The 14,373-nt window shown below is 40.7% G+C and overlaps 2 protein-coding genes across 2 annotated transcripts; both read right to left on the minus strand.

Moving 5' to 3' along the window:
- Positions 1-8,424: 8,424 nt before the first annotated feature.
- K441DRAFT_683138 (GroES-like protein) lies at positions 8,425-10,928 on the minus strand (the record flags this gene model as incomplete). The annotated part of the gene is made up of 6 exons (XM_067651659.1): positions 8,425-8,503; positions 8,563-8,748; positions 9,663-10,329; positions 10,412-10,628; positions 10,720-10,807; positions 10,864-10,928. 6 exons carry the CDS (start codon positions 10,926-10,928, stop codon positions 8,425-8,427), a joined length of 1,302 nt encoding a protein of 433 aa, XP_067496228.1.
- A 991-nt stretch (positions 10,929-11,919) lies between these two features.
- On the minus strand, positions 11,920-13,436 carry K441DRAFT_33399 (uncharacterized protein). The gene is made up of 3 exons (XM_067641238.1): positions 13,241-13,436; positions 12,432-13,179; positions 11,920-12,381 (listed from the first exon to the last, which is right to left on the minus strand). The coding sequence occupies exons 1-3, from the start codon at positions 13,394-13,396 to the stop codon at positions 12,323-12,325; spliced, it is 963 nt and encodes a 320-aa protein (XP_067496229.1). The 5' UTR covers positions 13,397-13,436; the 3' UTR covers positions 11,920-12,322.
- Positions 13,437-14,373: the final 937 nt, after the last annotated feature.

Consider the following 14,373-nt stretch of genomic DNA (forward strand, 5'->3'; position numbering starts at 1 on the left):
AAAGCACCTATATCTATTATAGCGTCTATAGTAGCCGTGTCTGCAATAGCTGTAAGTAATAGGTATTTACAGGGGCAACCTATACCTCGCTTTGGTGGTAGCTATAGTTCGGCTTTAGATAACAATTAAGGTTCAGCTAGTAAAGGTACTAGTTTAGCTAATTTAATAGGCTCTTGTGGTTCGACTAGGTCTTATAGGTCCAATAAGTAAAATTTCACAACCATAGAGCGGAAGGTCATAGGCCCATTTAGTAGCTTCACGGTGTAGGTCTTACCGTTAACGGTAAGTAGCGTATATAGCCCATCCCAATAACCACTCTGGCCAGTATTGCCTTTTTTCCAGACTAAGACAGGTGAACTAGGTGGGAGGCCGTGAATAGCGTCAGTTCGTGGTCCGTTTCGCATATTAAGAGCGTTAGTAATCTATTGTTCAGCTTATAGCTTTTAGATTTCCACTATTGCTTTCTTAATAGCCGCAGCTTGCTATATAACTAAAGGTAATAGCGCGTCCAATTCAACTATTTAGGGGTAGGCTCCGAAGACTAGGAGTATAGGGACTAGGCCTTCTAGGCTAGCTATGTCATTAATAGCTTTAAAGGCCATTTATAGGGCCATCTCCTTGCTAATTTCAGGGATTTTAGTCGTAATAATTTAGTAGGCTCGTTGTAGCGGACTATAGTAGCGCTCTACCATTCTAATAGAATTGTGTGATTCGACTAGAACTGACTTTGTGGTTACTCCCATAGTGGCAGCGTAGTGCTTAAACTCCTTACTAACAAAGTTCTTTCTGGCGTCTATAGTGATTAGGTCTAGTGGTCCTAAGTAGCTATTAATCCAGCACATCCGTAGAATATCCTAAGTATACTTGGCGCTAATATCTTATAGCTATCTGCTAGCTTAAAATCGAGTTACTTCGTCAACTATGTGTAGTAGGGGGGAGCCGCTAATATATATAATATCGACGATGATATTATAATTAAAATTAACGTCGTCTTATAGGGTAAAGCAAAATCTACCTAAAGATCTACTATACTTCTAGCAATAGTGGCAGAGTCTGGTTAGCTCTTTAATAGCGGATCTATTAGTGTTATAGCCGTGGCCAGCCTTATTAAGAAGCTTTTACAGTCTATTAACTAATGGGTGACCAAATTAATGGTATAGACGTTGTAGTTCTACGTTAGTTAAGTAGCAAGGGTTTATATTAAAAGACTTAACTAAATAAGACTATAAGGAGAAGCTCTATAAGAGAAATGGGTGGCCAAATTGTCTAACTACTGGCACCCTTTTAGTGCGAGTGATAATAACGTCCTTTAGGTTATCGTATTTAATATAAAGTCTATCCATATCTACTAAACAAAGTAGGAAGGGAGTATCTGCTTTAATAATATGGAATTATACCTTGCCTATAGGGCTGTTAATGTTTATGGTTTTAATAGATATAAAGGCTCCGATCCCGAATTGGATAGTTACTTGGCCCTTAGTTAACGTGTTAAAACTTATAGACTTATCTACGGCCTGTAGAGCTTAAAATTAACTATAGCTAGCTATAGACTTATGTAAAGCACCTATATTAATTATAATTCCTATAAAGACCGTTGAGGTATATCGTGACGCTGTAGCTATAGCCGTACTATAGGCAAATAGGTTGGTCTCCGTGTAAGGTTCTATAGTAGACTCCGTGGTAAGTTCTAAAGCCGTAAGCAGGTATATATAAGCCTTATTAGCTAGTTCTACGCTTATAGAGGTTGCTTCCTCTATAGTAAGTGTTCCAAAGGTAGTGATATAGGTAGAACTATTGTTAGATTCTCCGGTATTGCTTTTAGAGTCGTTAGCGTTGTATATATAGGCTTTAAAGTCTAAGTTATCCTCTTTATCTCTTTTATAGACGGCAACGTATTATTTAAAGTAGTTATTAAAGTTGCCCTTATTGCGGCCCTTAATATTAATAAAACGTCTCTTATAGTCGTCTCTAGACTAATTACGCTCCTCCTCTATATGTTTCTATAAACGGCAGTCCTCCTTCTTACAGACGTAGCACTTGGCCTTTAGTCTACCGTTGGTTCTATAGGGGCGATTACTGCCGTAGCGATTAGTGTTTCGGTCTCAATTCTGGTTATTTTGGTAATAGCGTTAATCTATAAAGAAGGCTTAATAAGACAATCTTATTAAGGCCTATAGGGGGTATTCTTTTTCCTATATAATAATAGAGGATTATAGCTTACTAATTAACTAAGAGAGGTCTTCTAAAGGGTTAAAGACAGTAATACGGTATGCTAGTACTCTCTAGCAAGCAGTAACTAGCTTATTTATAAGAATACGGTTTATATGGAAGTTTAGGTATAGTCCGTAGCGTTACTTTAGCAGCTTATCTATAAGTAGTTAGAAGTTCTAATAGATTAACTTATTAGGGTTCTTATCTATAACTCCTTAAAGGGTTATACTATTCCACTCCGTAAGATTCTTATAGTAATATTCTAGCCCTTTAAAAAACTATTGTATGTAGTTATAGGCTTTAGTAAAAGGTCTTAACTTAAGGTTGCTATTATAGTAGTGGTCCTAAGTAAGCCCTTTTAGTATACTAGGGAATGCCACTATATAGCCTTCTGGTGGTAAGCTAGATCTCTTACAGATGTTATAGAAGATAGTTAGCTTAAAGTTAAAGCTGTTGTTAACTCTATCGTACTTTTGGTCGTCTGTATAGATCTTTACAATTATAGCTACCTCCTTACTATATCTAGATCCTTACTTAGGTCCTTACTCTATACTAGGTATAGCTGGTTCGGGTGGTATATATATATATGGCTACTGCGGTTACTATAGCTGCTATAGTTGCTGCTCTCTTAGCCATAGCAGTTGGTTAATAAGAGCGTGGATTTAGTTGTAATTGGAGGATTAAGGACCGGAAGGGGTAGCGAGGTTAGTAGGGGTAGTAATTAGAGTAGCTGGCGGTGTAGCAATTGGAGTAGATCTAGGGGAAGTAGTAGGGGTAGCGGGGGCAGCGACTGGGGTAGCTGGCGGTGCTGTAATTGGGGTAGCTGGCGGTACAGCAACCAAAGTAGCTGGTGATATAGCGGCTAGAATAGCTGGTGGAGTTGGTGGAGTACCTAGTAATAGGGCTAAAGGTGTAGCAAGCTTATCTAAGGTTAAATTAAGTCGGTCTTATAGAGTTGTTATAATTATTGGCTTTACCTCTATAAGGGCCGCAATAAGCTCCTCGTCCGTCCATTTATAAAACTCTTCTTTATAAGCGACATCCGTCAGCACCTTACTAAGGGTGTGCCTCTTATCTTACTTAATAATGTATACTCCTCTTTTAACTAGGTAGTTATGGATTCCCGCTCTAGTTTCGGATTATACTTATTTAAAGAGCTCTAGCGTAAAGTCTTTAAAGTCTTCCTAATACACTGTCCACAGTAAAAAGTCTATAAGGTTGTGCCGTGTATATAGATGCATCTTAGTCTCTATATACTCCACTAGATTGTTATCTATAGCCGTCTCTAAGTTAATTCCGTAGCTATATTTAGCAATTCTTTCCTTCTAGTCAATTTCTATATTATCGTGTCTTTATGTATAAGGGTAGTTGTTATTTAGAAGTTAAGGTTAAGGTTAAGGTTAAGGTTAGGGGTATAAAGGTAAGGGTGTAAGGGTATATACGTGTCCCCTTAACAAATCTACAGTTTTTAAAGATTAAAGACTAAAGACGATTCTTAGCAAAGATACGGTCCTCTAGGCGATCTTATGCGTCAGCAGTTAAGTTAATACGTGGTCTTAAGCTTTAAGGTCCTCTAGGCGATCTAACACATTAACAGTTAAGTTAATATGTAGTCTTAAGCTTTAAGGGGTAACGTAGCTCTCTCTAAGTAAAGATACAATTCTCTAGGCGATCTTACGCGTCAGTAAGCTAATACGTGGTCTCAAGCTTCGAGGGTAACGTAGCTTTCTCCTTCAACTAAAATAGGGCGATAGCTCTGCGATTTAATGCGTTAGCAGTTAAGCTAATGCGTGGTTTTGAGCTTTGCTATTGCGTATTTCCTAATCTATACATCTACTAATTAGTGTTGGTATACTCGCTTTATCAACGTGCACGAATATCACTTATAGTGGTACGTATGCGATGTTAAAGTTAGTAGTTAATTGTTTTTTTTTACTAGAAGTAAGGGGTTGCTCCAAGGTCAGGTTAGCTAACCTCGCTACGTGGTCCCGTGACCACGTCACATAATTAACATTCCGACAATACTATAATAGGTATAAAATAATATATAAGCTATAATATCTTTTTTATAACATTCTTTATAGAGCGTTTTATTTAAATTTATTTCATCCTTTAAAATACCTACTAATCCCTATTCTTTACTTTTAAATATACCTCTTACTACTTTACTACTTAATAGTCCTATTTATAGTAATATTAAATAATTTAATAATTATAGCGCTTATATTAAATAACTATAAAGTTATTATTTAACTTTTACTTAAGTCTTTATTAAAGCAGAGTTAATTTTAGTTAATAAGTACTATACTTTTAAAATACTTAAGTATATACTACTTTATAATAATATAAGCTATATAAGGCCCTATAGAATTAGTTTAATATATAAGCCATTTAGTTATATAATAATAATTTATTACTTAACGTCCAATTTGGATCCCTATTAGGCCCACGCGGACTACTCCTTATTTACATATAGGGAGAAAACTCTATTTAAGAAAAATAAGAAAACCCCGTAATCTATCTCCCCGCCTTTTAGGACTCGCCTACTTAGCGCCTACAAGTCGCCTATAGTGCTCTACTACCTTACTATTTAACCTCCTTGGGAACCACTGCTGCCGTAACAAGCTTACGGACGCGCTAGTATTATAAACTATTACTCTACTACTTGTAGAGTTACTAGGGGGCACCTACTACTCGCCCCCTTACCTTTTATTACCATTTCCCTTATAACCTAGAACTAATTTAGCACATTTTAACTAATAAGCTACTAGGTAACCGCCTTAAGGCCTTTTTATATTAAGAGTAGTGTATTATAGTTCTCTATACCAGCTACTAAGAGTATTATTTCTTAATTGGTGCATAGGGGGTATAGCAGTATTATATATTTTGGTGTCTATCTTAGCTAGCCATATTTATATCTCGGGCTACCTATTAGGACACCCACCTAGTAAAGCCAATCTTTTAGTCCTATTATTCCTATTCTTAAGAGTATTGCTATTATATTTTCTGCCTTTATTAGGCCTTCTTAGAGCCCTTAGGTATTTACCCCCTATAGCGTTAACTATGCTATAGCTTAGGTTTATCTTGCCTAAGTTAGCCTCTATACCTTTAACTCCCATTTACCTCTTTAGCGTTAGTCCAACCAGTATTATATTACGGTAGATGGTTTCCTAGCGTTCTTATATATTCTACTTTAGCTCCTTTCTCTATCTTACTATTATCTTTACTAACCTCTTGCGCGTTTCCCTTCCTCCTTTATATAGGCCTAGGCCCTAAAGCGGTACCATTCTTCTTTTACTTTCTTTACCTATTTCTCTAATATCTCTTCCCTACTTTAGGGTTGTTAGTTTATTCTCCTATAAAGCACCCTAGGGTCCCTTTATAGTTTACTTAGGTATGTCTTAATATACTTTATAACATTAGAGTTACGTTTATTTTATATCTTTTATATTATAGCGGCTTTAATATATAACTATAGGGGGGGAATATTAGATTCCTTCTCAAGCAGTGCTGTAGCCATTCGCTTATACCCGCCTATAATACTCTAAAGGCAGGCTGTTTAGACCTTTTAAAGTAGTTTAAGGAGTAATTTAGGGGGGCCCTTCTTAGTTTCTCCAATGGCCCAAATACTGGATCTATATATTATGGTTAGCCGGACAACTGCTATATATAGTAGGCGTAACCTTTAAAAGCATAGACCCTATATAGAGTTAATAATCCTAAATAAAGCGATAAACTGTGCTTGGCCTTTATGGGCCGCTTACGCCATATATGCGCTCCACCAGAGCTTGCTGTCTACCTATACTCCTAATACCCTTAGGCCCTAAACTAGTTAACCCCTAAAGCCTTAGATACGAATTATATACTAGAGATCTATAGATTAGTTGCGTTTTCTTATAAAATAGATTAGCTGGTATTTCTCTAGTAAGAATTAGACTTTATAACGTTTTGCCTATTCTATATAAGTATTATAGGCTTTCTCTAGTGTTCTGCAATTCTCTACGGCTATTAGCCCATATATAATTAGGTTTATATCATTAACAAAGCCTATCCCCTAGGTCGCCCTTTTCTTAAAGGAGTTAAGCAGGTTGCTTATAAAGAAAAGGAAGAGTATAGGCGAGAGGGGTAATCCTTATGGTATTCCTATTGCTACTGCGATAGGGGGGCTCTGGTATCCGCTAAAGACTAATAATATTTCTTTCTGGCCTATAAACCCTTAGATAAATTGTATAATCCATTCTAGGAAGCCCTTTGCCCTAAGGATATGCAGGAGACGCTTATGGGGTACATTGTCGTAGGCACCACTAATGTTTAGGCTAAGCATTAATACTATAAAGTCCTTTCGCATCGCCCATGTAGATTTAATAGTGGTAGCGAGTAGCGTAAGTGCTAATAGTGTTAAGCGGTTCTTTCTTGCCCCTATTTAGCTTTGTGGTAGTAGGGCGTATTCCTCTACCGTGTCTGCTATGTGTTCCGCTATTACCCTTTCTAAGATCTTATTAAGGGTGTTTTCTAAGGCAATAGGGCGGTAGCTTCCTGGGATTAAGTAATCTACTTTGCCTTCTTTTCATAGGACAACCGTCGTTATAGATCTTCTAAGTCGCGGGTAGTAGCCTATAGCAAAGCATGCTCTGGCTACATCTGTAAGCTAAGGTGCTATAAGTAGCCCACAGGTTTTTAGGGCCTTATTTGGAATCCTATCTGGTCCTAGTACTATATTGTTTAAAAGGCGGCTAATAGTTCTAGCCATTTCCATTTAGTTATATAGTAAATAACTTAGAGTACTTTAAAATAGATTGGTAATATTATAGCATTATAGTAAAGGCCTTACTTAATAGCTAAATTAGAAGGCGCTCTATATTATAATTGACTTATTCCCCCCCCCTTTTTTATATATTAAATATATATATTACTACTTAATTTTAATTTATAAGAAATAGCTTTTTACTTTCTTATTAAACATTTATTACTTTACTATATAAATTAAAAAGGTTCTAAAGTTATTTTATAATTTAACTTTAAATTAATAAATATAATTAGTACTTTAAGTTATAAAAGTGTTTAATTAGCTTAAAATTAGGTAAAGAGGAAGATATTTAAGCCTAATATTAATAGTATTATAAAGGCATTAAATTTTCTAGAATTATATAGAAATTAGTAATATTAATATATTAATATTATATAGTCTTTAAATGTCTTTTTATAATAATTTAATAAATAATGCTATATATAAGTAAAAACCTTATTTTTTATCTACTAAATAAATATTAGCCTATTAATAGCACCTTAATATATTAAGTGGCTAAGTATATAGCTTTTTAAGGCATTATTAGTATTAAGCTTTATCTTTTAAATTATTTTAATAGGCTTATTAATAAGGACTTATTTATACTTTCTATTTATTATCTTTTTATTATAAGCTAATTTATTAATAAAAACAAACTATATATATCTATAGTTATATCTCTTAAATTTTACCTTTTAGTATTAAAAAGTATAAATAATAAGGATTTAGTAAATTTCTATAATTAATTNGCTTTTTTTTATTTTAAAAAAGGTAACTATAAATAGACTTTAGCTATAGCGACTAAGACGCCTTAATTCTAAATAGGCTTTTAGCTATAGTAACTAAGACACCTTAGTTTTAAATAGGCTTTTACTCTAGCGACTAAGACGCCTTAGTTTTAAATAGGCTTTTACTATAGTAACCAAGACGCCTTAGTTTTAAATAGGCTTTTACTGTAGTAACTAAGACACCTTAATTTTAAATAAGCTTTAACTTTAAGATATCTATATACTAATACTAATACGTCCTCCCCCTACCCCCCTTACTCCTTTTATACCCCCTTGCCCCCCTTTTCCTCCCTTACCTCCCCTCCCCCCCTTCCCGCGACTAGTATGACTTGGTTGTGGCTTAGGGCCACGCGGGCGTAGCGAGCACTTCTTATTTACTAGACGGCACTTACTACACTAATGGCCTAGAGTCTTCTGGCTATAGAAAGCCGTGTAATATATCCTATAAATAAGCCCGTTTGCAGCGCAGCGGTTATAGGCTATTGGCTGCACCTTACTATATAAACCCTCTATTAAACGGGCGTAGGCTATCGTCTTATGGCGATAAGCCGACAGCGCGCCCCACCAAATTGGACCTATATGGCCAAACTGCCTAGCTGGAGTATTCGTAACGCTAGCATTTTATAAGTCGGCCTGATGTTAGGTTAGGGAAGGGAGGCTAAGGGCGACAGCAGCGGGGGTAGGGGCCGGGGTATTAAAGGTGACGGTGGTAGTAAATCTATATAATAGTATTAGCTAGAGCTACTAGATATAGCGCTAATATACTCTATAATATACCTAGGCCTGCTAGCAGGTGTATTATCCTTATCATCCTTATCCTTATCCTCATCCTCATCCTCATCCTCATCCTCATCCTCATCCTCATCCTTATCCTTATCCTTATCCTCATCCTCATCCTTATCCTCATCCTTATCCCCATCCTTATCCCCATCCTTATCCGACAAAGAAACATCCCAAATATCTCTAGAAGAAGCAATAGGTGGGCGGCGCGAGGGGCGAGATAGGTGGCCTAGCGGCGCAGAGAGCGCAGAAGCGGCGGAGGGCGCGGGCGGTAGTAGTGGTGGTGGTGGTTGTGGAAGAGGCGGAAGGCGTGGAGAGGGAGGAGGAGAGGGAGTCTTAAGAATTTTATTAATTAAATTATTAAAATCTAACATCCTAAAGAGCTTAATAAAGAAGTCGTAGGTGTTTTAGATCTAGCTTCTTTAAATATAAGGAGGTGGTATCTATATACTACTAATAATGGCTATTATAGTAATAGGTAAAGAATGTCTAAATAGCTATAGCACTATTAGCGTTTGCTATAATAATAGAAGAATAACTAACTAATAAGAACTCTAATTTTTTAAAGCTTAAGTAACTACGTTACCTAGAGGCCTATAAAATCTCTCTACTATATCTAGTGGCATTACGGCGGTAGATAGGAAGAGCGTTAAAGAAGCTAAATTTAAGTTGCTATAGAGACTGTATAGCGGTAGTAGACGTGTGAGAAATAGATTTATTACTAGAACACCAGAAATCAGTATATAAACTTTACCTGCTATATAATCTTAAGCTTCACTTATATGCTAGATGTAGAAATTGAAATAAATGTAGATGGTTGGAATCTCATGGTTTTTGGTGTGAAAACGCGGAGATACAAGCTTGGATTTTTCGCGAAATTTTTGACATTGGCGGTTTGGTACGTATGGCCCACCATATTCAAGCGAATGTGAAGACCCACTTTCTGTAAGCTTAACAACACGACAACACTTCAGGTACAGTAGATTGCTAGGTATAGGCAACAGATGTGGCCGCTCTACAAGGCCATATTCAGTGGTGCTGATAATCGTTATCACACAGACATTTTCGTCAAACGGTCATTTCCACGACGCCCTTACAAGCCCGGGGTCTCGCCAATTCGACACACATATTTAGTATTACCGCCTTTCCTGTCTCTCAATTTCTTTAACGCTCCCTCGACACCTTCTAGCCCATTAGGTACTACCTCAAATGGCTGGCCACCGAATTTGCCGTCCGCCAGAATTGCCTCCAAAATCGTACTTATAACAGCGCCGAACATTTTCCCGCCAGCCGGTTTGTCCTCATGCACGCTGCCGACCCAGATCTGCTCAAACCAGACTCCTTTCTCTTCCAAAAGATCTTGCTGCTCTCCTTTACCATAAATCCCGCCTTTAACGCCCATTGTGCAAGTGTATCGCCCCTCTTTTTCGAGCACTGGCATCAGATACTTGATGCTGGTTACAGAATTACTAACATCGAAGATGTGATAGCATTTTGCACCTGCAAGGGCTGTTTTGAGCTCTTCGGCGATAGTCTCAGAGCGGTAATCTAACATGATATCGCACCCGCTCTCTTTCGCAAACGCAGCCGACGATCCAGCAATTCCAATAATGGGGCTGATGGCTGGATTGAGACGTGCGAATTTCGTAGCGAAAGCACCAACTGAGGAGCTGGCCCCGTTGATGATAAGAGGAAATTTCGTATCGTTTCCATGTTCGTCTGTGCGCTCGAAGGGGAGTGGAATCCGTAGATTTCTATACAAACCTACAGCTGCAGTGAAAGCTGTTCTTACCCACGGTCAGCACATCTACGACTGGTGAATTGGTGACATTGAGGAACAGCTCACCAGCCAATGGAATCGTTGCCGCCTCCTCAAAGCTCATAGAGGATGGAATGTGGAAAACCGTGTGTGTTGGGCACACAGTGTATTCTGCATAAGTGCCTCGAGGAGTGTCCATTTCATGAAATCCAGCTACACGGTCACCTTTACGGAAATTCTTCACTTTTGCACCGACGGCTTCGACGATACCACCAACATCGTCCCCTTGATTTAATTTGACATTCTATAAGATAAGACAATGTGAGAGTGGGGTTCTAAAAATGTTTGTGCTAGAGCCTGATCGCTTAATGGGCATATCTATGAAGCGTGCTTACAAAATACTGAGGCATAGGATGTTTCCAGTCCTTTGGATTTGATCCAGCCACAACAACTTTAATGAGGATTTCATTGTCTCCGTACTCACTGCGAGGGAGTGTGAGCTATGAAAGGTTCTGTTTTGGATTTGGAACTACGCTCACGGAATTGGGATGTCTTCGAGTTTAGTCGTAAACTCTGGATCATAATAGACAAGGAGGTTCTTCATCACGACGACTAGTTGATTGAAGGCGTCAATAAGCGGGGCCAGAGGTGGTAGAGAAATAGATATATAACTCTGCAGGATTCCACGATGAAGGAAGATGAAGGGCTGTGATGTCTTCTAAGATAACGAAAGAGCTTTTATAGTTCGTTAATTCTCACAGCCACAAATCTTGCCCTACAAAATTTCCGCTCATGGATGGTGAAGTGATAGTGTAAGCTTCGCTAGAACGAGGGGTGCTCGGGAATCTCTCGGTCCAGATCCTGTCTGCTAGCTGCACGTCAGCAACGCCACAGCTACACCGCTTTAAATCAATACAGCCGTACGCCTAGCTGATAAAACTCCAATGTGATTTCGAATTTAAGCATTGCAAACCTTACTCTACAGACTGCGAGAGGTAACCCATAGAAGCCCGCACGCGTAGCACCCAACCATAAGTCCTAAACCCGCGTGAATTGTTGACTCCCCCAAACAGATACCTGACCCCGTTTGAGATGAAATACTACCAACCACGGCCTCGACCACGTCCCCGTTGATTGTACCCATTCCCACGATGCCAAGAATGCGTGTTATTACCATACGCAGAACCGCCATAGCCTCCCTGCACTTGATGAGATGGTTGGCTCCATGACCCAGGAGGACCGCTAGGTGTTGAAGGATCACCAAACATCGGGTAGCCTGACGCTCGCTGAGGCGGCGGGTGCCCGAATCCAGGATACGGCTGGTATGGTGGTGCTGGCTGATTCATTGACATGCTCGGTGGGATGGGCGGAGGAGGGGGTGGAGGCCAAGGACCATTATAATTCGGTGGAGGAGTTGGAATAGGCACTCCACCAGGACCTATTGGAAAACCAGGGCCAGGAGAGCCGGAAAACGGATGGGATAGAGGTGGTGGCGGTGGCGGCGGGGGAGGAGGATGGGGTTCGTATTCTCTTTGGGGCTCCTGCGCTTGTGGATAAGATTGGTTAAATGCTTGGTAATTCTGGTGACTCTTTGAGGCTAGCGGTTCATGCCTAGGGGAATGACCGTTATTTCGAGTTTTAGGCGAGGATGATCTTGATTTTCGACCGCCTGGACTCCTTAAGCTTCGATAGGCCCGCGAAGGTGATCGCGATCGTGTAGAGTCACGGGAGCTCCGTGATTGAGACTGCGAGTCTCTGCTGTGATAGCGTGCCCGCCTTGAAACATGCCTCGAGGGTGACCTTGTCCGTGAATGACTACCTCCCCTAGATGGACGCTGCTCGTCGTGCGCGCTATCAACGGAAGAGCTGTATCGCCTTCTTTTACGAGGACTAGAGCTCCTGCTACGGCTCCTGCCCCTACTATTGTTTCTGTGCTCAGCTAAGGCTGACTTACCGCCATTCGGCCTGGCATGTTTGCCTCTAATTCTCTTCATGCTCTCACAAAAAGTTGTTGACCAGCCATAGTAACCATCCATTGTTGCGAGCTCCCCAGTGACCTCATCACGAATTAGAGGTTGGCCGATTTCGTCAATATCCACTACAATACCTTCGTCCTCGTCACCGCTACCAGAGTATATTCTCTCAACGTCCTTCAAAAAGTCTCGCACGACGTTGGCCAAAGCTCCATTCGCCGGGCCTGCAGGAAGTTGAAGAGGCTTCATCTCTCGAACAGGAATAGGACTTGAGGGACTAGGCATAATGTGACGAATCATGTTCCCAGCTGGAAGCCAATACCAAGGCACTGATGGGTCTCCATGCGATGCTGGCATGGTAAACGGAGCATCTTTGCTTCCAAGCGACGACTTTTCAACTTCCGAGTTGACAGATTTTCCTTGCTCGATTCGGTTATCATATGATTGCTGCTCTGTAACCTTTCCAGCTTCCTCTGCAGCTACGCGAAGTTCGTTGATATTGTGTCTGGTGTAGTAATTGTTGGCCTCCCACAAGTCAAGAAGCTCTTCAACCCGTTTGTGAACCTTCCGGTTTTTAGACAGTTCACAAGATGTTGCAAGGCTGACCAATTCTTCTAGATGTGGCTGAAGATTGGTGGTTAAACACGTATAGGCTGTAGGGTCGCGGCTGTGGTGTTTGGTGTGATGCAGAAGATCATTCAGAAGATAGAGGACATGAAGTCGTTTTCGTTTGGCTGACGGTTTATCACCGATAACGATCTTGCCTGAAGCATTACTTCTCCCAGGCGTGCACGTTTTGGAAACGACCTTCAAGTATTCTCCGAAAGTTGTAGTTCTCGCAGGAGATGGCGTAACATTCCTGAACACCCAAGCCTTGCATTTCTATCCTCACAGTTCATGTTTAGTGATTCCGTCACTTATCCGCAAGAGTAGTTGATCAAACCTGGATATTCATCGGCGAACATTGTACGAGGGCTGCATCCAGCAGCGAGTGGAATTCAGTAATAGCCTCTTTCGGGGCTGACGGCAAAATCGCATCAGGCCGCAGCATTCCAGCAGTAAAGCGAGCTTTCGCAAGGGCGAGAGCGGGAATTGCCATGGCGAAGGTGACGGAGTTGATGGAAGGAGCTGTAGGTCATACGATGCTAAGGTAAAGTCGAAACTGGGTTGTTATGTAACAGACCTGAGGAACCCTTGGCATCCAGTGCCACCTCACGTGATATTCTAACTTGAAGCGGAAGGATCTAAGAATTGGGGGACGGAGCAAAACGAGATTTCCTCTTCCTTTTTGGGACTAGCGGTTTTCTCCCCATAGGGTGCCAAAAAGGTTGCTGAGGTTCTAGGCCTCTTTGGGGGGCCACAGGGCCTTCGGCGGGTGTAGGGGCATGGACAGAGCCCCTATAACTTTGGCGACCGTAAGGGGGTATCCACTAGTCCCAAAAAGGAAGTAGAAAGCTCAGTCCTCCGTTTAGAGCGGTGCTATTTAGACATCCGCCTCAATAGGTTAGAATATCATGTGCCTTTGACTTATTGCTCTGCATCGCGAAATCATCCTCACCATCTCGCCGATAGCCTCTACTACTACCGTCATAGCTCTCAACGCCGCGCCTATAGCAAATTGCGACTCGGCAGAGGCAAGAATCGAAGTCCTTAATACATACCCAAGCGAAGTTACAAGGCTTTGGGACAATTGTAAAGGGATCCAAAAAGGACAAACAGACTCCGGCGACTGTGCGCAAGCCATGGCTTATATGCGATCGAGGAAGACACTATATACCAGATCCGCGCAGTCGTCGTACTGCCTCTAAGAAGACCGACCGTCCCTTCAAAGCCACATGCACGGCCTTCCTTGTTGCCATACGTTGTATCGGCAACTACACCGAAGGTCTTGATGTGATCCATGAGCACTGGCCCTTCAAACGTCCTCATCGGAACTCCCCCTACATACCGATCGATCCTGCACTACTTATACAAGACCCAGCAGTTGTTCAGCGTCACCTCGGTCGTCCTAAAGACCCTACTAACCCCCGCAGGCCTAATAAGTCAACCCGTCGAGAGCCATCAAGATTTGGAACA

Source organism: Cenococcum geophilum (genome assembly GCF_001692895.1).
Source record: "Cenococcum geophilum 1.58 unplaced genomic scaffold K441scaffold_112, whole genome shotgun sequence".
NCBI classification, from domain to species: domain Eukaryota; kingdom Fungi; phylum Ascomycota; class Dothideomycetes; order Gloniales; family Gloniaceae; genus Cenococcum; species Cenococcum geophilum.